The sequence below is a fragment of the Pan troglodytes genome, chromosome X (assembly GCF_028858775.2).
Source record: "Pan troglodytes isolate AG18354 chromosome X, NHGRI_mPanTro3-v2.0_pri, whole genome shotgun sequence".
Classification (NCBI taxonomy): Eukaryota; Metazoa; Chordata; class Mammalia; order Primates; family Hominidae; genus Pan; species Pan troglodytes.
In genome coordinates, this window is record NC_072421.2 from 53,243,828 (window position 1) to 53,262,339 (window position 18,512).

Here is an 18,512-nt window from a genome sequence, read left to right on the forward strand (position 1 = left end):
AATCAGATCTACACTTCAGAAACCCCCCAAATCACTGAATTGTACATTTCAAACAAGTGAATTTTATAGTATGTAAATTATATCTCAATAAAGCCATTAACAAAAAAATCCCTTTGGGAGCTTGAGGAGGATAAACTGGAGGGCATCAACTGGGGGAGGCTGTAGTGTAGGAGTTTGGGTGAGGGGGCCCGAGCCCATCTGTTTGGACTTGAGGGAAAGTGGCTTGGGGTTAGAGTCGGGGGAGGATCAGAATGTCTTGCCCAAGGTTAAGAAGCTGGTGGAACTTGATTTCAGAACCCAGAGCTCCCTGGCTTCAGCCCTAGTGCTCCTGCCAGCACTACAGCTGCTCCACTGACTGGTGATGGAAGCACTGTCTTCCCCGTCTAAGAGAAATGCACTTCAGAAACATGTTTCCAAAAAATGTTTCTAAGGGTTTTATTTCTAACAAGAGGAAAATAATAAAATAAAATTAAAATAGGCTTCAGTTGGAACCAAGTTTCTTGTTTTGCTTTTTTTTTTCTTTTGAACAAATTAATTACACACCAACAATCTTCTTTTATTACAACATGAACCCAGGAGGAGGAAAGGAGACAGGGGAGGACAGGGAGGGAGGACTGAGGTGGTTGTGAGGACAAGCACCAAAAGCTTTCTTCAGGTCACAGGGAGCCCTGTTCAGCTCCCCAGCCAAATTCCTTTAAAATAAAAAACTGTGAGCACGGCTATGTGAAGTTTCCTCCTCCTGGGTGGAACAGTCAGGGGAAGGGAGAGGGAGAAGGGGGTAGGAAGGAAGGAAAAGAGGGGAGGAGAGTGGGGGCAGGGGTTAGTGTAGCATGGCCTGGCCAGGACCAGAACTGGGGAGAGAAGGGAGGAGAGTCCCCCAGTTTGCATATACACTGGCCTTGTCTCTGGAATGGTGATGGCCCAGCCCCAGCCACCCCCCTGCCCACCAGCCCATCCATCTATCTGCCTCAGGTGTCTGGGAATGCTGGTTAGAGGCTACCAGGGAGGGAAGACTCCAGGGGCCGGCCCCCAGGAGCTGAGGTCTGAACAATACCTTGGAGTCAGAATACAAAAGTCAAGGGACTCAGGGGTGGGCGGGTAGCAGGGATGGCCACCCCCCTACCCGCCCACCCCCCAAGAAGCAGGCTTGATGGTCAGAAAGAGGATCCTTGAGGCCGAGGGGGGTCTCTGTCAGGGTCTGTGCTAGGCTCAGCCACTGTCACAACTGTTGCTGAGGCGGCTGCTGTGGGCAGGGCAGATGCAGCCGGGGAGTCAGAGTGGAGAAAGGGGCCGAGGGGCCTGAAGTGGTCCCTTCCGCCGGTTCCAAGCCATTCTGGTTCTCCTGGGTGCTGGGGCTGCCAGTGGTGGGGATGGGTGCAGGGGGGCCCTCACCCCCAGTCTCCTCCTCCAGCTCTTCCTCCTCCTGGACCTCCTCAGCCTCTGGCCCTGAGCTCCGTACCCTCTTTGGCTCTAGCTCCTCTCGGGCTGGGTCATCGCCCTCCCCACCCCGATCCACCTTCCGCCGCCGCCGCCTCTCCAGGGCCCGGCCCCGAGCCCGACTCCCGTGACGCTCTGCCTTCTCCAGCTGTGATTACAGACAGGCAGAAAGACAGGTTGTGGGCCAGTGGTCAGGCCTGGGCTCCCTACTCGGCCTGACCTCCTGGCCCGGCCCATGACCCCTCTCCTCACCTCCAGAAGTGTGCGGATCCTCTCCAGGTCTGGGGGCTGTCCAGCCTGCAGCAGCTGCCAGATGCTGTGGTTCTCATCCAGGGTCACCTCGAGCAGGTCCCCCTCCATCATGAGCTCCTCCAAGGGGGCCCGGGTTGCCTCAGGCAGTTCCAACACAGGGCCAGTCAACTGTGGCAACAGCGAGGACAGCAGCTCCAGATCTAGGAGGTTGCAGGAACAAGCGGCATTAGAGGCTGCCCTTGGTCTTATCCCCACCACTACAACAGAGCTGAGGACTACATGGGTCACTATGGTGATGTGCAGTCAACAGCCTACCCACACCACACCTAGACCTACCTCTCTTACCTGAGCCCTCCTCCGGGGCTACCTTCTCAGGACTGGTCACACTGTCTCCATTCTCCAGTAAGCCCTGGACCTGCGGAGGAGAGCAAGAATAGGTAGGGGCAACTGAAGTGAAGAACCAGGCCCTATTCCTCCTCCGCCAACCCCAAACTTGAGACCCTCCGCCTTCTGGAGGAGGAGGGAAGACACAGGCTGCCAGCAGGGAGCAGAGTCTAGGAATCTGGACAGATGCAGAATAGAGTAGGAAGGCTGGTCCAAAGAAAACTGAAAATTGGAGAACAAGGGGCAGGGCCGAGCCTAAACTGGGGTAGGGGCTAGGAGACAAGAATCTGAGGACAAGAGCTGGGCTGAGTAGCTCACCTTAGGCATATCCTTGCCACTGCCCTCTCTGAGGGGGTCAGAAGCAGGGGCTGCAGGGTAGTTAGGAGGCTCCTCAGGTCTAGGTTCAGCCTGTAGCCGTTGGCGGAGCTCAGCCAGCCGTCCCAAAAGAGCAGTCACATCTTCAGAGGCCAGAGCCTGCCTGGCGCGGCCTTGCCAGCTGATGGCCCTCTCTGTGAGGCACTGCAGGGCCTCGCCCTCGGGCAGCCGCACAGGCAGTCTCTGCAGGGCTACCAGCAGTGCCAGGATGGTCTCCAGGCGCGGGCGCCTTGAGCGCATACACAGTGGACACAGGAATTTGGTGTCCCATTCCCACCAGGCCAGCAGTGGGGATGAGGTGGGATTGGGCCTCGGAGAGCTGAGGAGGCGAGGCACTGACACACACCGCCCATGGAACCAGTCCTGACACAGGTCACACTGCAGAGCTCCCGCCCCAGCCGGCACCTGCCCACACACACAGACAGAGGTTGTAGAGGAGGCCGTGGTCGATGATGCCAGTGGACTGGGCTTGGCCGAATTGGTGCGACGCAGCTGCAGGATACCCTCCTTCTCCTTCTGTTCCCCCTCCTTGAAGGCCACGATCTGCCATACCCAGGACAGGAGCAAAGTGAGTCAGCAGCCTACCCCTTCCCTTCTCTGGGCCCCCCCTTAACACCCCCACTCCCAAACCAGGAGAACTGAGGCTCAGGGGACAAGCGGTCTGCTCATGGCCACCCAGCTCAGACACTCTATCATCACCAAGCCCTTCTCCCCATCTGTGTCTAAGCTCCTTACCACAGAGCCTGGGTCCCTGAGGTCCTGCGCAGACAGCCCCAGCAGCTCTGTGTCAGATTTGTACAACCCCAGCTCCTTCTCCATCCACCGGCTGCGCTTGGTGCTGTCTGAGCCAGCATCTGCACATGGGCAGAGAACCTGGGGCAGGCAGACAAGAGAGGGAATGACTGGGCTTGCCTTACATCCCCCGCCTCCTTCCCTCCCTGGTGCCCCTACAAAACCCATGTTATCTCATGAGCCATCTCATAGAAGCCAGGGCAGGCGTTAAGAGACGCTGTAGGTCAAGGTCCCAGGCCTCACCTCCAGCAGCGTGTAGCAAGAATTTTTCTTGAGGAAGGTCTTGGAGGCCTTCTCCCTCCAGGAGTGCGCTGTCAGTACCTGTAGCTCTAGCTGTCTCAGCTCCTCCAGCCCCACAGGTAGGTCCCGGCCCACAGCTACTAGGCCCTCCAAGTCATCCAGGCAGGGGTAGTGGTCACCATTCTAAGGCCAAGGGCGAGAGACAGCTCAGTTCAACTTGCCAATGCTATTGATGCTTACTCTGTGCCTGGCCCTGAGCTGGAAAGATGAACTGGGCTCAGTCTTGAGGGATTAAAAAAATAGGTGTCATCCTAAGGAACAACCACTTGGCTCTCTCCCACAACACCGGCATCTACCGACTGGCTCAGCCCCAAATATCTAGTCAGCCTTCTGTTGTGGTTTGCCTCTTCTCCTCTCCTCCATGCCCCTGCCCTGCTCAGTCCCATACCACCTGCTTCCCTGGCCCACCCATCTCATCCTAACCAGTGCCCTCTCTTCCTTCAGGCCAGCCTCACACTCTTCCTCTCACCCTGCTCATCAGGCACATCTTGCCTCCTGACTACATGCCATGCCCCCTTCCTCTCTCCAGCCAACCCAACCCATCCCAGCAACCCAGCACATCCCAGTGTATATGCCATCTCTTCCCAGCTGGACTGAAGGCCTGGGGTGGGAGTGGCAGGGTCCTCACTTGGATCTCATCAACATCAGCAATCCAGGCCCGGGCCTTAGCAAGAGCCTCCTTGAGAGCCTGGATGTTGGGCAGGTGAACAGGGATGTTTTCCGCTTCACGGATTATGGCCTCAAGTGTGGCTGGTGGATGCTTCTGCCTAAAGGTAAGGAAAAAAAGAACGCTCAGTCTGATGTGGTCTGCCTGACCAGAAGCCCAGCCTGACCACCAGATATATCTGCATGGGCCCCTTGGGTGTCTGTTATTCCTGCTGTCACTTGGGCCTACTTGCTTGTATTCCACCTAAGGGTAGCTGCCAGTCCCTGCTTCCCCAAGACTGCATGCACCCAACTTCATCCCTTCTGCCACAGCTCTTGCACCTCTGTTTGTCTGCCAGTCTGCTGGCCTGCTAGCAATGCCTACATATACAACCTGTATTGTGTAATCTGTTGCTGCAGTTTGTCAACTGCCCTGTGTGGGGTCTTTCTACCAACATCTGCCCATCTGCCTGTCACTTGTGCTTCTGGGTATGCGCACATTAGCCTGTAGGGCTAGTCTTCTAGATAATCTCTATCTGTCCATTTCTGCTTCTCCATCAGCCTCTCTTTGCCTTTAAGTATAGAGTTGTTTTTTAAAAAAACGACAAGATAGACAACAAAAGAGGGGAGAGTCAATACAGTAACACAGGAGCGTGATACCTAAGGCCACCCATGGGCATCCTCTTCTGGGTCTCCACTCAACTTTGATGTTTGGAATAGGGCAGGGAAGGGAAGCAGCAGCTGGACCTACCTGGCCTCCAGGCAGAGGTGGGCTTTCTCCTCCCAGCGTTCAGCAATGGTCAGCAGTTCCTGCAGCTCGGCCTGGGCTTTATCCACAGCAGGGCTAGGGGCTACACTGGCACCCGCGACCAACAGTCCTCGCATGACAGCCAAGGTGCCCCTTCGGGCTGAGGGGGCCAGTGTGCGTTTCACCTCATCCAGCCATCGCGCCTGTTCCACCTGCCGCTGGAGCTGCTGGGCCTCAGGCACCTCCACCCCCAGCTGCCGCCCCCTCTCCAACAGGGACTGCAGTAGCCCTGGACTGGAGGGCAGTGAGGCCAGGGCCTCACGAGCCTCAGCCTGGTAGGCCTCCACCTGTTCCAGAACACCCTACCAGGACACAGGATGAAGAACAAACTCCTCAGCTGGGCCCAGTGAGGGGTTCCACCACCAGATGGAACCTTGTCCCACCTACCTTCTTACCCTCCAAGCTTTTGGGGCAAAGGAGCCTAACATGGGCTGAGCTCTCCTTCTCCAAGCCCTAAGACAGTTGGGGTTCCTAACACTGACTGCTCATTAGAATGCCCTGGGGAATTTAAGAATGCAGATTCCTGGGCCCCACCCTGAGAGATTCTTAATTAACTAATAATTATTAATCTATGCTTTATTTAACTTTTCAGAGGGCTCTGTTCTCAGGGCACCAAGAGACCTCCCTGCCCTAAAAATTGCTATGATTAGTCCTCACATAAACCCTTGTGCTCACCACCCTGGGGTCTGTTGCCCTCTCCATCTCACTCCTCCTCCACCTTCATGAATTTCCCTCCACTTTCCAAGCCCAACAAGCACCCCTGTTACCTCCTTCTCCTCTACCCCTCCTCCAGGAAACCTTACCTGGACTCTGTATCCTATACTCATACCCTTGCCACCTGACCCTCAAGGCCCATTTCTAACAGACAAGTCACTAGACCCTTGCCTCACCCCTCCCACCTGTTCTTTTCTCACACGTGTGTCCTGTCTTGCCTGAACACTTTAAGCTTTTGAAAGGAGCCAAGCATGGCCTGCTGCTCAGGTCCCCTGGTCCCCCTGATCCCTCATCAGCACTCCAAGCGTCCTCACCTTGACATCCCCAATCTGGTGCATGGCGCAAGGCAGGTTGTTCATCTGGTCCAGAAAGGCCCGGAGCTCAGTCAGGGTCATCTGTAGACCAGCCACCCTGTGGGGGCTATGAAGTATCACATGTGAGGTTTCAGGTCCAAACTCAGTGCCTTCCCTCCATGTCTATGCTAAGACTGAACACCTTTCCTCACTACACCTGTCCACCTTGATCTCGCATATTTCAAATTTGCCCCAATTGCCCAGGTTAGAGGGAAGGTTTTAAATTATAGAGCATGTTCATATTATGAGGGGAAAGAATTAGAAACTAATGGGTTGTAATAAGAGCTACACTTTGCAATCCATCCTCTACTGTGAACTCTAAAGCTGTGTTAGCAGGGATCAGGTCTATACATCTTTGTCCTGTTCTTACCCGTAAGCCTCCCACAACTCTTCCCTGCCCACAAAACCCCTCAGCCTCTCTCTCAGGCCACTTCCAGGTACTGATAAAAAATAAACACTTCTAGCTTTCTTATCACAGAGGCTCTCCTCTCCTTTTTAGGTGGCCTGGTCTCCTTGTCCTCCCCAACACCTTCCAGGCCATCTCACACTCTTGTGCCTGGCAGCTTCCTGCTGATGTCCATTCTGCCAAATGGTATTCACAGTCTACCCCTTGTAGCACTTTTCCTCGGTGCTGGATCCTCAGCACCTTATGTGTGCCCTAACTCCTCACGCTGTCATACCCAGCTTCCTGGCCGCTGACCAGTCCCAGAGCTCGGGACACGCAAGCCTCTGCCTCACTCAGGCAGTTCTTTAGTTGCTGCAGCAGCTCACTATTAGGAAACCTCCGCTCACGGGCTTCAGACTCTAGTGCCCTCAGTTCTTCAAGGCCTGGAAGAAAAATGAGGGCAGCAAAGAGTAGGCAGTATTGAATAGAGGCAGAGGAAGGGGGTCAGAGTACAGAAGAAAGGGAATAGAACTTGCCTGTGGAGTCCCTCCATCCCCCCCATCACTCACTGCGCTTCCGCCCATCCTCCACCTCCAGGGCCACTCGCACTTTGTTGGCCCAGGTGTCAAAGGACTCAGCCCGAACCTTCAGCTTATGCAGCATGGCAGGAAGCTCATCCAAGGTATACCGATACCTGGAGGAAGAGGGCAGGCAAGAGCATGTCTGGCCCAGCTCTCCATCCTCCTTCTTGCCCCACTTCCTCCAGAAAGGCCCATGCTCACCGCAGGTACTGCCGGCTACTAGAGCACTTGCAGAGATCATTGATGTGGGAAAGGCAGACAAGGCCGTCTGGGCAGTCGTAGCAGGCCAGGGCTGACAGGAAACACGTAGTCTTGCACTTGATACACTGGCGCTCATCATCTGGGAGCAGCTCGAAAGCCTCTCGCTCAGCCTCTGTGATACCCTAAAGGCATTTAACCCATGCGTTATATATAACCAGAACCAGGTAGCAAAATCCTCCATCTCAGCCACCACCGACCCCTACTTTAGATTCAAATCTATGCTGAGGGTCATGGGGTTTAAGAGGCCAAACCCCAGGGAGCATACCTGCCCTTTGTAAAGTCTAGACTCTCAAAGCTTGGGGAATCAGATAAACCAGGGCAAGATCAGTGTGCGCTGAGTCAGATAATTTTATAGAGGAAGAAAAATCAGGTAAGATCCAGATCAGCAGAAAGGGCCTTGTGGGTGAGAAGTGAGGAAAGTGGTGGACCAAGATACCAGAGAGGTGGCAATGAGTGCAAGTGGCCAAGGGACAGGCCTGGCTAGTTATGTGTACTGGGGAACAATATCGGCTTCCAGTTACTCAGAGCCCACTGTGTTCCAGGCACCACGCTGGCCACTTAGTAGGCAGGAGATACTTGTGCACATATATAACTTAGAGAAATTCAACCGTATGTGCTTGTGTTCAGGGTTTAAAGAGATATAATAATTTTCTCCCAACAATATGGTTTCCAAACCTAATCCAATGACTTCATCTGTTGCTCAGATAAAGAAAAAGCAATCCATTTCAAAAATGAAGGAAAAGCTGGCTATATTGGAGTAATCGAGAGACAACCCAGTGTGTATATCTAATGGGCAATTTTAGGGATTTTAATGGGAAATGTCGACTCTTAACAGTTTTTGTCTTACATACCAACTTTAACACCTAATCTCTGCATAAGTTATGAGCCCAAATCCCACTCTGCCACTTATATGCTGTGTGATCATGAGTAAATCATTTAACGTCTCTGGGTCTGTTTCATTATCTAGTAAGATGGAGATAAACAGTATCATCCTTGTTGGGTTGTTATGAGGATTAACAAAAATAAAGCAGCTATGGAATCAGACAAGTATCTCAGCACTTAGATTCAGTGTTCATCAAATATTTACTGTTATTAGCTCTAATTTTCAGATAAGAATATATATTCCACAGGCCTATCTCATTTTACTAAGGCAGAAACTAAGTCTCAGGGTCAGTAACTTGCCAAACTGAGTTAATTTTGACTCTAAAGCCAGAGAATATTCTAAGGATGAAGTCTCTAGGGTTTTTTTGGACTACAGACTCCTGAGAATTGGATGTAAACTATAAGTCCTCTTCCCAGAAACATACTTAAATACACATACAATCTCTTACAGGATTCCAAGACTATGGTGTCCAGAATGCTTCTCTGAGGTAAGGGCCAAGTGTGAAGAATTCTGAATGTCAAGATGAGAAGGTCTGTTCTCCCCACCTTGCTTTGGCTCCTTCCCACAGCTTGGCACAGCCACACGGCCATCATTTAATAACAGTACTGAACAGAGTGAGAAAATGATGCCTGGAAAAGCCCAGGGACTCAACAACTTACACCACGACTGAGAGGCCCCAGACTTCCAACACTACTGTAGCTATAGTTCTCCCTATAGCCCACACTCACAGGAAAGCTATAAATGAGCTTTAAAATAAGAAAGTATTACCCTAGATAGGCAGCAAGGGATCCCACAGAACCAGCACTCCTTTGTAATCTTATGAAAGACTCTCACAAAGTCAATTCCCTAACTGGGCAAGTGTGAAATTTGAAGATGATGGCTGAAACTACACGAGTGGACTTTAGAGCTCTGTAGCAGCTTCCACTCAGCTACACACACCTAACACAAGCTTACAAGAAATCAATTAAAGCAGGACCACCTTCAGCTTGGTAATATTATTGCCCTAGCTGGAGTTAATAAACCATCTGCAGGTAATAAAATGGCAATTCCTGAGAAACATTCCAAATTTCAATCAGTTTCTTCATGTATTAACATTACCAATAATAGCAGCTGCAACACTGCAAAGGCAATGTTAGAGAGATGGCTTTCATATAAATCACCTTACTCTAACCTTACATCTTGCAAGTTAGGTATTTATTCCCATTTTAGAGTAGGAAAGTGAGATATGAAAGATCAAGTAACTTGATACAGTCACCTAGATAATCAGCAGTGAGGTTTCATATGCCAGTCTATTTTGCTAGGTCATGTAAATAATGATAAATAGCTGCTATACCAGTACCTGCCATGGGTCAGTCACTAAGCAAACATTATCTTTAATACAATCAACTATCCAAAAAGATAAGTATTATCATAATCCCATTTTTCAGAGGGGAAAACTGACAATGAAGTAAATCGACTTAAGCAAGGTTGCTGGTAAAGGGTATAGCAGAGAATGGTATGTGGTTTTCAATCGAGATACATCTAGTTCTTTTCACTATACGCCAAGAGTAGAGGCTACATCTTCTTGGTGCTGCCTCTGCCTCCCCGAACTTCCACCAGAATAGGGTGCTTGATCTGGGGTACTCTCCCCACCTTCTCCAGCAGGGCCTTTCGTAGACGCCGCTCTTCTTGCACCATGATGAACATCTCCTTATGCACAGCTGCCGCCAGGTTTAGGTCTAGCTTCTCTGGGCAGGCAGCCATCTTGCAGATAAGCTCCTCATGGGAGAAGACGCAGTATCTCCGGAGCCGGCGGTAGTGCTCAATGCACTGGCGCCCAGCAGGCAACTGTGGGCAGGTTCAAGGTTGAGTGTGGCCAAGTCTGGAGGCCATGATGCCCCAGCTTCTCTACAACCCTCCTGCTTCTCCCCACCATCCCACCACATTCTAGACTCACCCAGTCAGCAGTGCAAAAGTTGACAGCCTCGGCAAAGTTGTAGCCTTGGTTGAAGCCGCTGTGGTAAGCACGGGGGAAGGTGATGACAAATTCTCCTGCACACTGGTTTGTGCGGACAACCTGAAGAACACAAAAGGCCATGGCTGTTGAGATAGAGATTTTCCTGTATACAGACCTGACTTAAGTGCAAGGTCATTAAGGAGACAAAGAAAAGCCTCAGGGAACACAGTCTGACAACAGAATCCCAGACTCTCCAACTCTGAAAGGAAGGACCACTGGTCTCTGCTCTCAAGGTTTTGATGTGTGTTGAGATGATAGGAAGATTTGAGATTAAAAAATATATCTGTCAAAATATTCCAACTTCCTTAGTAATTTTTGCAAAAATTATAAATATCACTTTTAATCAAGCTGGACAAGCTTTTTTAGTTATTTACTTTCATCAGTTATATATGCAGTTTCTAGAGTCAAATGGCTCTATAAAGATCTGTTATAAAATCAGCCAGCCTTGCCATTCTCCCTTCCCCACAGCCAATCACTTCCACCTCCTCTGATTATTTTGGCGTTGATTATAACTACCTTAAATAACATGCTTCTAGACTATGTTAAAAACAGCCTCCTGTTTCTCAATTTGCTCAGTTTTTTATGCATATATCCCTAACTTTCTGACCAATATTTAAATCTCTTTTCCTATCAATTTTCATCTTTCTGTAGCAGTCTCATGCAACCTTCTGATCTGTCCCAATCTGGACCAGCTGTCCTCCCTGGATCATCACTCTCTTGTGACAGATCTCCTATTTCCTAGATCCCATGTCTTCCTCTTTCTTGGTTTATTCCTTTGCTATGCTTAAGAACATCCTCCAACAGTTTCCTGAGAAATGGTGTGAAGAACCTACTTTTCTTTTTTTAAAGAAAGTCTCTATTCTTACTCTCACACTTGACTGTATATAGAATTCTAAGATGAAAATCCTTTTTTTTTTTTTTGAGACGGAGTCTCGCTCTGCCGCCCAGGCTGGAGTGCAGTGGCACGATCTCGGCTCACTGCAAGGTCCGCCTCCCGGGTTCACGCCATTCTCCTGCCTCAGCCTCTCCGAATAGCTGGGACTACAGGCGCCTGCCACCACGCCCGGCTAATTTTTTGTATTTTTAGTAGAGATGGGGTTTCACCGTGGTCTCGATCTCCTGACCTCGTGATCCGCCCGCCTCGGCCTCCCAAAGTGCTGGGATTACAAGTGTGAGCCACCGCGCCCGGCAAAAATCCTTTTTTTAAAAACTCCCATAGTTGTTGACTCAGAAAATAATTTTAAAGGCACACTGCTCTGATCTTCTAGTGTTACTGTTGAAAAGTTCGAAGCCATTCTGATTTCTAATGCTTGATAAGCATTTGAAACCTGTTTCTCTCTCTCTCGAGCTTATAGGATTCTTCTGGTCTCAGTGTTTGACATGGAAATTTACAGGATATATCTTGGTATGAATTTCTTTTCACTCATGTACTGGGTAGGCCCATTGACTCTGGAAAATCAGTTCTCCAGTTCAGGGAAATTTTCTTGAGTGATTTCATTAATGATTTCATCCTCTCAGTCTTCATCTATTTTCTTTTCATAACTCCTATTTGAATATTGAACCTCCTAGAAAAATTCCCTAATTTTTTCTACCCTTTTCCATCTTTTTACTCTACTTTTTGGGAGATTTCCTCAACTATTCATCTTTCAAAAGTGGAAAACATACACTTTTTACATTTTTCACTTTTGCTATCATAACTTTGTTTGCGATATGCTATTTTTTTAAACAGTATTCTGGTCTTCATTCATTTTTACAGTATATGCTTTTCTTTTGAAGTTTATTTCTCCCTGCCTAGCCTCTGTATCTCCAAGTTGCTTCTGTTTTTTTGGGGGGTTTATTTTTTAGGGTTTCCTCAGTTTTTTGTTTTTTGTTTTTTTGACGCAGAGTCTCACTTTGTCGCCCAGGCTACAGTGCCGTGGTGCAATTTCGGCTCACTGCAACCTCCGCCTCCCAGGTTCAAGTGATTCTCCTGCCTCAGCCTTCCAAGCAGCTGGGATTACAGGCACACGCCACTACGCCGTATTTTTAGTAGAGACGGGGTTTTGTCATGTTGGCCAGGCTGGTCTCAAACTCCTGACCTCAGGTGATCCACCCACCTTGGCTGGGATTACAGGCGTGAGCCACTGCACCTCACTGGCCTCTCAGTTGTTAATCTGTGGCTGCCTGCTTATATTTAAGAGGAAGAGATTAAAAAGCTGAATGGAAGCTCTGAGTACACAGATGAAGCTTGTCAACTGTGAGCTTCACTGTAGGGTGATCTAGCTAAGCCATTTAGTTTGGGAAACTCCAGGTCTTTCCTTGCAGGCCAGTCAGATTCCCCAAAGAAAATCCTTTTTTTTTTTTTTTTTTGCCTGTAGGAAAAAAGGCCTGGCAGCCAGTGTTCTAACAGCCAAGTGAAGAATGATGGCTGGGAACCTCAGCATCCAGTATGATAAATCCTAATTACATTCCCTATAACTCCACCTTCAATTGTACCTAGGAGACCTTAAACCAGAGACTCTGTTTTAACCTCTTCAGAAATAAATCTTCAGTCTTTTACTAGAGTGACTAGACATTTCTAGCTGCCCAGCATGGGAGGATATCTCACAGCTTTTTTTTTTGAGACGGAGTCTCGCTCTGTTGCCCAGGCTGGAGTGCAGTGGTGTGATCTCGGCTCATTGTAAGCTCCGCCTCACGGGTTCATGCCATTCTCCTGCCTCAGCCTCCCGAGTAGCTGGGACTACAGGCATCCGCCACCATGCCCGGCTAATTTTTTGTATTTTTATTAGAGACGGGGTTTCACTGTGTTAGCCAGGATGGTCTCAATCTCCTGACCTCATGATCCACCCGCCTCAGCCTCCCAAAGTGCTGGGATTACAGGCGTGAGCCACTGCACCCGGCCCTCACAGCTTCTTATATAGACATGAACCAATCCTTATTTTCACCCCATCCATCTTTACCCCTAGAATGCCTGGTGCCACTGATAACAAATCTTTGGGGGATTCTGAGGTATGAATCGGGTTGGTTCTCAAGATGTCCTCAGTATTGGCTTATGTTTCAGTTTTCTCATCTATCTGTTTTCTAGTTTCAAGAATTTTATCATTGTCTCCTCTCTTGTATTCTCCATCTCTGTAATTTTTTTCACCTTAAAAAATCCCTTTATGTAATTTTTGTGGAGTTTCAGTACAGAATGGAAGTAGCCATGTGTATGCTTAATCTGTCATCTTTACTGAGAAGTCTCACAAAGCTTTTTAAGATAAACATTCAATTTTGGTGAAGACACAGTGAAGTAGGTACAGTGCCGGTAAGGGAATAAATACATTCTACTCTCTGGAAAACAAATTTGCTAATGTATATCAAGAACCCTTCAACCCAATGATTCCTCTGCCAGGAGTCTAAATTAATTTGGGGAGAATTAACATCCTAACAATATCAAATCTTCCCATTCATAAACATATCTCCACATTTATTTGGACCATGCATCAGCTCCCACCTCCATCATATTTTCTTCTCAAATCTATCTCTACTTAGAGGCAACATCAGCATTTCTTTCTTACCTGTATTATTGCACTGGCCTCAATTACTAACTGCCAGAACTATCTTCCAAAAATAGCAAATTTGACCATGTAATGCCTCAGCTGAGAGCCCCTCACTGGAATCCCCATGCCCACATGATTAAGCCACAGCTCTGACAGGTAAACTCTTACTCTTCTTTCAGGGATCACTGCTCCTACAAAACCTTTCCTGATAACCCCCGCTTCCTAAATGACCTAGTTTGTTGCTCTTTTGCAGCGCCTTTAATGCTTTATTCCACTTATTTACTCCTCTGTCCAGCACTCAGCTATGCATACACAAACGCAGGCACTGGGTTATTTGCCTTCTGAGTGTTGACCAGAGAGGCCTTGCACAAAGAATGAGCTCTAGCAACATTCACTGAATGATCTAGTCCCAGGCTTAGTTTTATTTATTATTAATTAATTAGAAGGGGTCTTACTATGCCAGCCTTAATTTTATCGACAAGAAAACTAAGTCTCAGATAAGCCTCAGGTAGCAGAGCCAGGAGTAGAACTTGATGCTCATAACTCTGTCTCACCCTGCACCCTGATGCTGGCAATGTCACTTTACTATTTCCTATATGGTTATTTAGAAAAGTTCTCCTCACATTCTGCAGCTGTTAAAAATGACAACTGTGAATAGCCAAAAAGTAAAAACAACTCAAAAGGTTCATCAACTGGTGTATATTACTGGGCCATCAAAGGAATAAAGTTCTGATACATGCTGCAATGTGGATGAACCCCAAAAACATGCTAAGTGAGAGAAGAAACAAATGACCACATATTATTCCATTGTTATGAACTGTCCAGAAAAGACAAATCTATAGACAGAAAACAGATGAATGGTTGACTGGGACTAGGGGCTGGAAAGGGGAGTGACCGTAAATGGGTATAAGGGATCTTTTTGGGGTGGTAGAATTGTTCTACAACTGGATTGTAGAGATGGTAGCACAACTCCATAAATTTACTGGATTGTGTACTTAAAACGGGTGAATTTTACAGTATGTAGCAAATCATACCACAATAAAACTTTAAAAAATGGTTATAATTCATATAGTAACAAAGCGAAAATCATTCTAGACCAGTGCTGTCCAAGAGAAATATGCTAGGTACATAGGTACTTTTAAATTCTTTTGCTGGGCACGGTGTCTCACGCTTATAATCTCAGCAGTTTGAGAGACTGAGGCGGGCAGATCACTTGAAGTCAGGAGTTCAAGATCAGCCTGGCCAACATGGTACAACCCCATCTCTACTAAAAATACAAAAATTAGCTGGATGTGGTGGCGCACGCCTGTAATCTCAGCTACTCGGGAGGCTAAGGCGGAAGAATTGCTTGAACCCAGGAGATGGAGGTTGCAGTGAGCCGAGATCGCACCACTGCACTCCACCCAGGGCAACAGAGCAAGATTCCTTCTCAAAAAAAAAAAAAATCAAGCACAGTGGCTCATGCCTGTAATCCCAGCACTTTGGGAGGCCGAGGCAGGAGGATCACCTGAGGTCAGGAGTTCGAGACCAGCCTGGCCAACATGGTGAAACCCCATCTCTACTAAAAATACACAAAAATTAGCCAGGCACAGTGGCTCATGCCTGTAGTCCCAGCTACTTGGGAGGCTGAGACAGGAGAATCGCTTGAACCTGGGAGGCGGAGGTTGCAGTGAGCTGAGATCACATCACTGCACTCCAGCCTGGGCAACAAGAGTGAGACTCCTTCTCCAAAAAAAAAAAAAAAAAATCTTTAGTAGCCACATTAAAAAGGCAAAAAGAAACAGGTAAAATTAAGTTAAATATATTTTATTTAACTTAACATATCCACAATATTACCATTTCTATGTGTAATTGGCACACAAAAGTATTAAGTGAGATACTTTGCATTCTTTTGTTTCGTACTAAGTCTTGAAAGCCAACATGCATTTTATACTTTTGGCACATTTCAGTGAGGACTAGCCACATTTCAAGTGCTCAACAGCCACATGTAGCTGGTGGCTACCAAATTGGACAGTGCAGTTCTAGACCAATAAACTTACCAAATTGATTATAAAAACCATACACTAATTATTGCTATGTCAAATTTTACATAGAAAAATAACAGATGGAAACATAACAATGCTTAGATGTTTACAGTGGAGAGAATAGGGGCGAACTTTCTGTTTTCCATCTTCTGGAAAGAGGACATGTTTATTTTATAATGAAAATAGGCCCGGGCGCAGTGGCTCACGCCTGTAATCCTAGCACTTTGGGAGGCCAAGGCGGGTGGATCACCTGAGGTCAGGAGTTCGAGACCATCCTGGCCAACATGGTGAAACCCCGTCTCTACTAAAAATACAAAAATTAGCTGGGCGTGGTGGCGGGCAACTGTAATCCCACCTACTCGGGAGGCTGAGGCCGGGTAATCACTTGAACTCGGGAGGAGGAGGTTGCAGTGAGCTGAGATCGTGAGCCGAGATCGTGCCACTGCACTCCAGCCTCCAGCCTGGGTGACAGAGCGAGACTCTGTCTCAAAAAAAAAAAAAAAAGAAAAGAAAATAATACTTACATTACATATCTATAAAAAGAAATGGCCTTCTCCCACCAAAGGGGAAGGTGGGGTGATGGGGGCAGGGAGCTAAAGATACCTCTGGGGGAGCTCCAGCTGGCTAAACTGCAGTCTCCCAGCATGAGAACATAAAAATCACAGATACTTGAATTAAGGAGATACTGCCAAGTCCAAAGGGCCTGGAGATGCTGTGAACTACCTATAGGAAGGGCAGGGCAGACAGAGGGCTGGGTGGTAAAGTAGCAGCTGGCCATAGAAGATGATGAGCCACGAGCAGGAGAAATGCTGTGGAGGTGTAAGCAAAAAGCACGTATTTTGGATTCTGTGATAAAGTTTTTTAAAAAGAGGGAAGGACTAAACAGCTCCATGACCTTCTGCATATGTATATATATATATATATACACACACACATATATATACACATATATATATACACACACACACATATATATACACATACATATATATATACACACACACACACACACATATATATATATGCCTCTTAGCTACCCAAATCCTTCAGAGAATCCTTTTTTTTTTTTTTTTTTTTTGAGATGGAGTCTCCCCACCTGTTGCCCCGGCTGGAATGCAACGGCACGATCTCGGCTCCCCTCAACCTCCGCCTCCTGGGTTCAAGTGATTCTCCCGCCTCAGCCTCCCCAGTAGCTGGGACTACAGGCATGTGCCACCACGCCCGGCTAAATTTTTTGTATTTTTTTTAGTAGAGATGGGGTTTCACCATGTTGGCCAGGCTGGTCTCGAACTCCTGACCTCAGGTGATCCGGCCGCCTCAGCCTCCCAAAGTGCTGGGATTACAGGCATGAGCCACCACACCCGGCTCTTTTTTTTTTTTTTTTTTTTTTTTTTGAGACAGGGTCTCGCTATGTTGCCCAGGCTGGAGTGCAGTGGTACAATCTCGGCTCACTGCAACCTCTGCCTCCCGGGTTCAAGCGATTCTCCTGCCTCCTGATCCTGAGTAGCTGGGATTACAGGCGTGCGCCACCATACCTGGCTAATTTTTGTATTTTTAGTAGAGACTGGGGTTTCACCGTGTCGGCCAAGCTGGTTTTGAACTCCTGACCTCAAGTGATCTGACTGCCTTGGCCTCCCAAAGTGCTGGGATTACAGGCGTGAGCCACCGTGCCTGGCCAAGAGAATCCTCTTTTACAGTTTTCCATGGCATTATAGACAAGGACTGATGCTGTGCTATGGGTCAGGAAGAGAGAAGTCTAAGGAAAGTCAGACCCCATGTCTACTTGTGAAGCAGCAGAACTCAAGCCCTTGATCATCATCCTTAAATGGGGTGAGGTAGAGAGAGAAAAGGATAACTCCCTGAGTGGAGGAAGATTGCCTGAACTGTTATAGGACACCTCCTTCTGTCCAATTCCCTAGATATCCCAAGTCCTTGGTTAAATATCACTAAATTTTATAATAAAAAAATATTACTCATGGGGCATATAGTATACCAAAACAAGGAGAAGGCAAAAAGAAATGCAGGTGAGAACCACTGACCTAGTCCAAAGCCCTACTGTACAGATATCTAGGAATATCTGAAGGAGACATTAATTCAGTATTTATTGACTATCTCATACATTAGAGTAAGTGGTAATGTGTCCAAGGCCAAAGAGCGTGGAAGGGTGTAGGGAAGAGTAGCAGCCCCGGATAATACTTAAAGCAGAGATAGAGGATCTACTAATTCCTGTTCTTACAGGACTAGTGATCAGGCTGTTTTAAGATCCACACCAGAAAACTGGCTGATGCTAATCAATGCTAGAAATTCCCAGGAATATAAAGTCTCTCACAGGTAAGCCATGTTGTATACCCAGCAAAATGTTTTAAAGGGTAAGAAAGAAGTACACAGAGGATAGACCAGAACTCTGGGTTCAACTTTTGACCTGTTAAATAAAAAGACCTATCCACTGCTCTGAGAAGGGTAAGAGTATACAAAGTATGGCAGAGGCTGCTAGTTGTACCTTGATATTCATTCTTGTCTTCTGTCATAACAACATGACCTCCAGTTTTAAGTGGTACTTGACCATCCAAAATAAGAATTACATTTCCCAGTTTTCCCTGCAGCTAGATGTGGTCATATGACCAAGTTTTTACTAACAGAAGATGAATGGAAATGATGTGTGCCTTTAAAAGATTTGTCTAGCCCTGCACTTCCCCACTTCCCTCTTCCACTGGCTGGAATGTAGATGTGATAATAAGCCACCCCTTAGCTGTTACCGTCAAACACATGGCCCAGAGGGTATACCATCATACGGTGCATCTAAT

The 18,512-nt window shown here is 47.8% G+C and overlaps 1 protein-coding gene across 27 annotated transcripts in view; it reads right to left on the reverse strand.

Moving 5' to 3' along the window:
• Positions 1–18,512, reverse strand: part of KDM5C (lysine demethylase 5C) — a 49,204-nt gene that overhangs the window by 15,490 nt on the left and 15,202 nt on the right. For 8 of the 27 annotated variants that reach the window (XM_016942999.4, XM_016942991.4, XM_016942989.4 and 5 more), the window contains 14 exons: positions 10,107–10,226; positions 9,803–9,997; positions 7,228–7,409; positions 7,015–7,139; positions 6,741–6,888; positions 6,022–6,127; positions 4,937–5,295; positions 4,169–4,307; positions 3,484–3,663; positions 3,184–3,321; positions 2,392–2,991; positions 2,026–2,104; positions 1,690–1,889; positions 411–1,585 (listed from right to left, as the gene is read on the reverse strand). In XM_016942999.4, the coding sequence (XP_016798488.1) occupies positions 1,220–1,585; positions 1,690–1,889; positions 2,026–2,104; positions 2,392–2,991; positions 3,184–3,321; positions 3,484–3,663; positions 4,169–4,307; positions 4,937–5,295; positions 6,022–6,127; positions 6,741–6,888; positions 7,015–7,139; positions 7,228–7,409; positions 9,803–9,997; positions 10,107–10,226 (2,937 nt within the window). In that variant the 3' untranslated portion in view covers positions 411–1,219. Of the gene's footprint in view, positions 1–410; positions 1,586–1,689; positions 1,890–2,025; positions 2,105–2,391; positions 2,992–3,183; positions 3,322–3,483; positions 3,664–4,168; positions 4,308–4,936; positions 5,296–6,021; positions 6,128–6,740; positions 6,889–7,014; positions 7,140–7,227; positions 7,410–9,802; positions 9,998–10,106; positions 10,227–18,512 lie in introns of those variants that run through there. The other 19 variants (XR_010154767.1, XR_010154769.1, XR_010154768.1 and 16 more) reach the window with 4 other exon arrangements.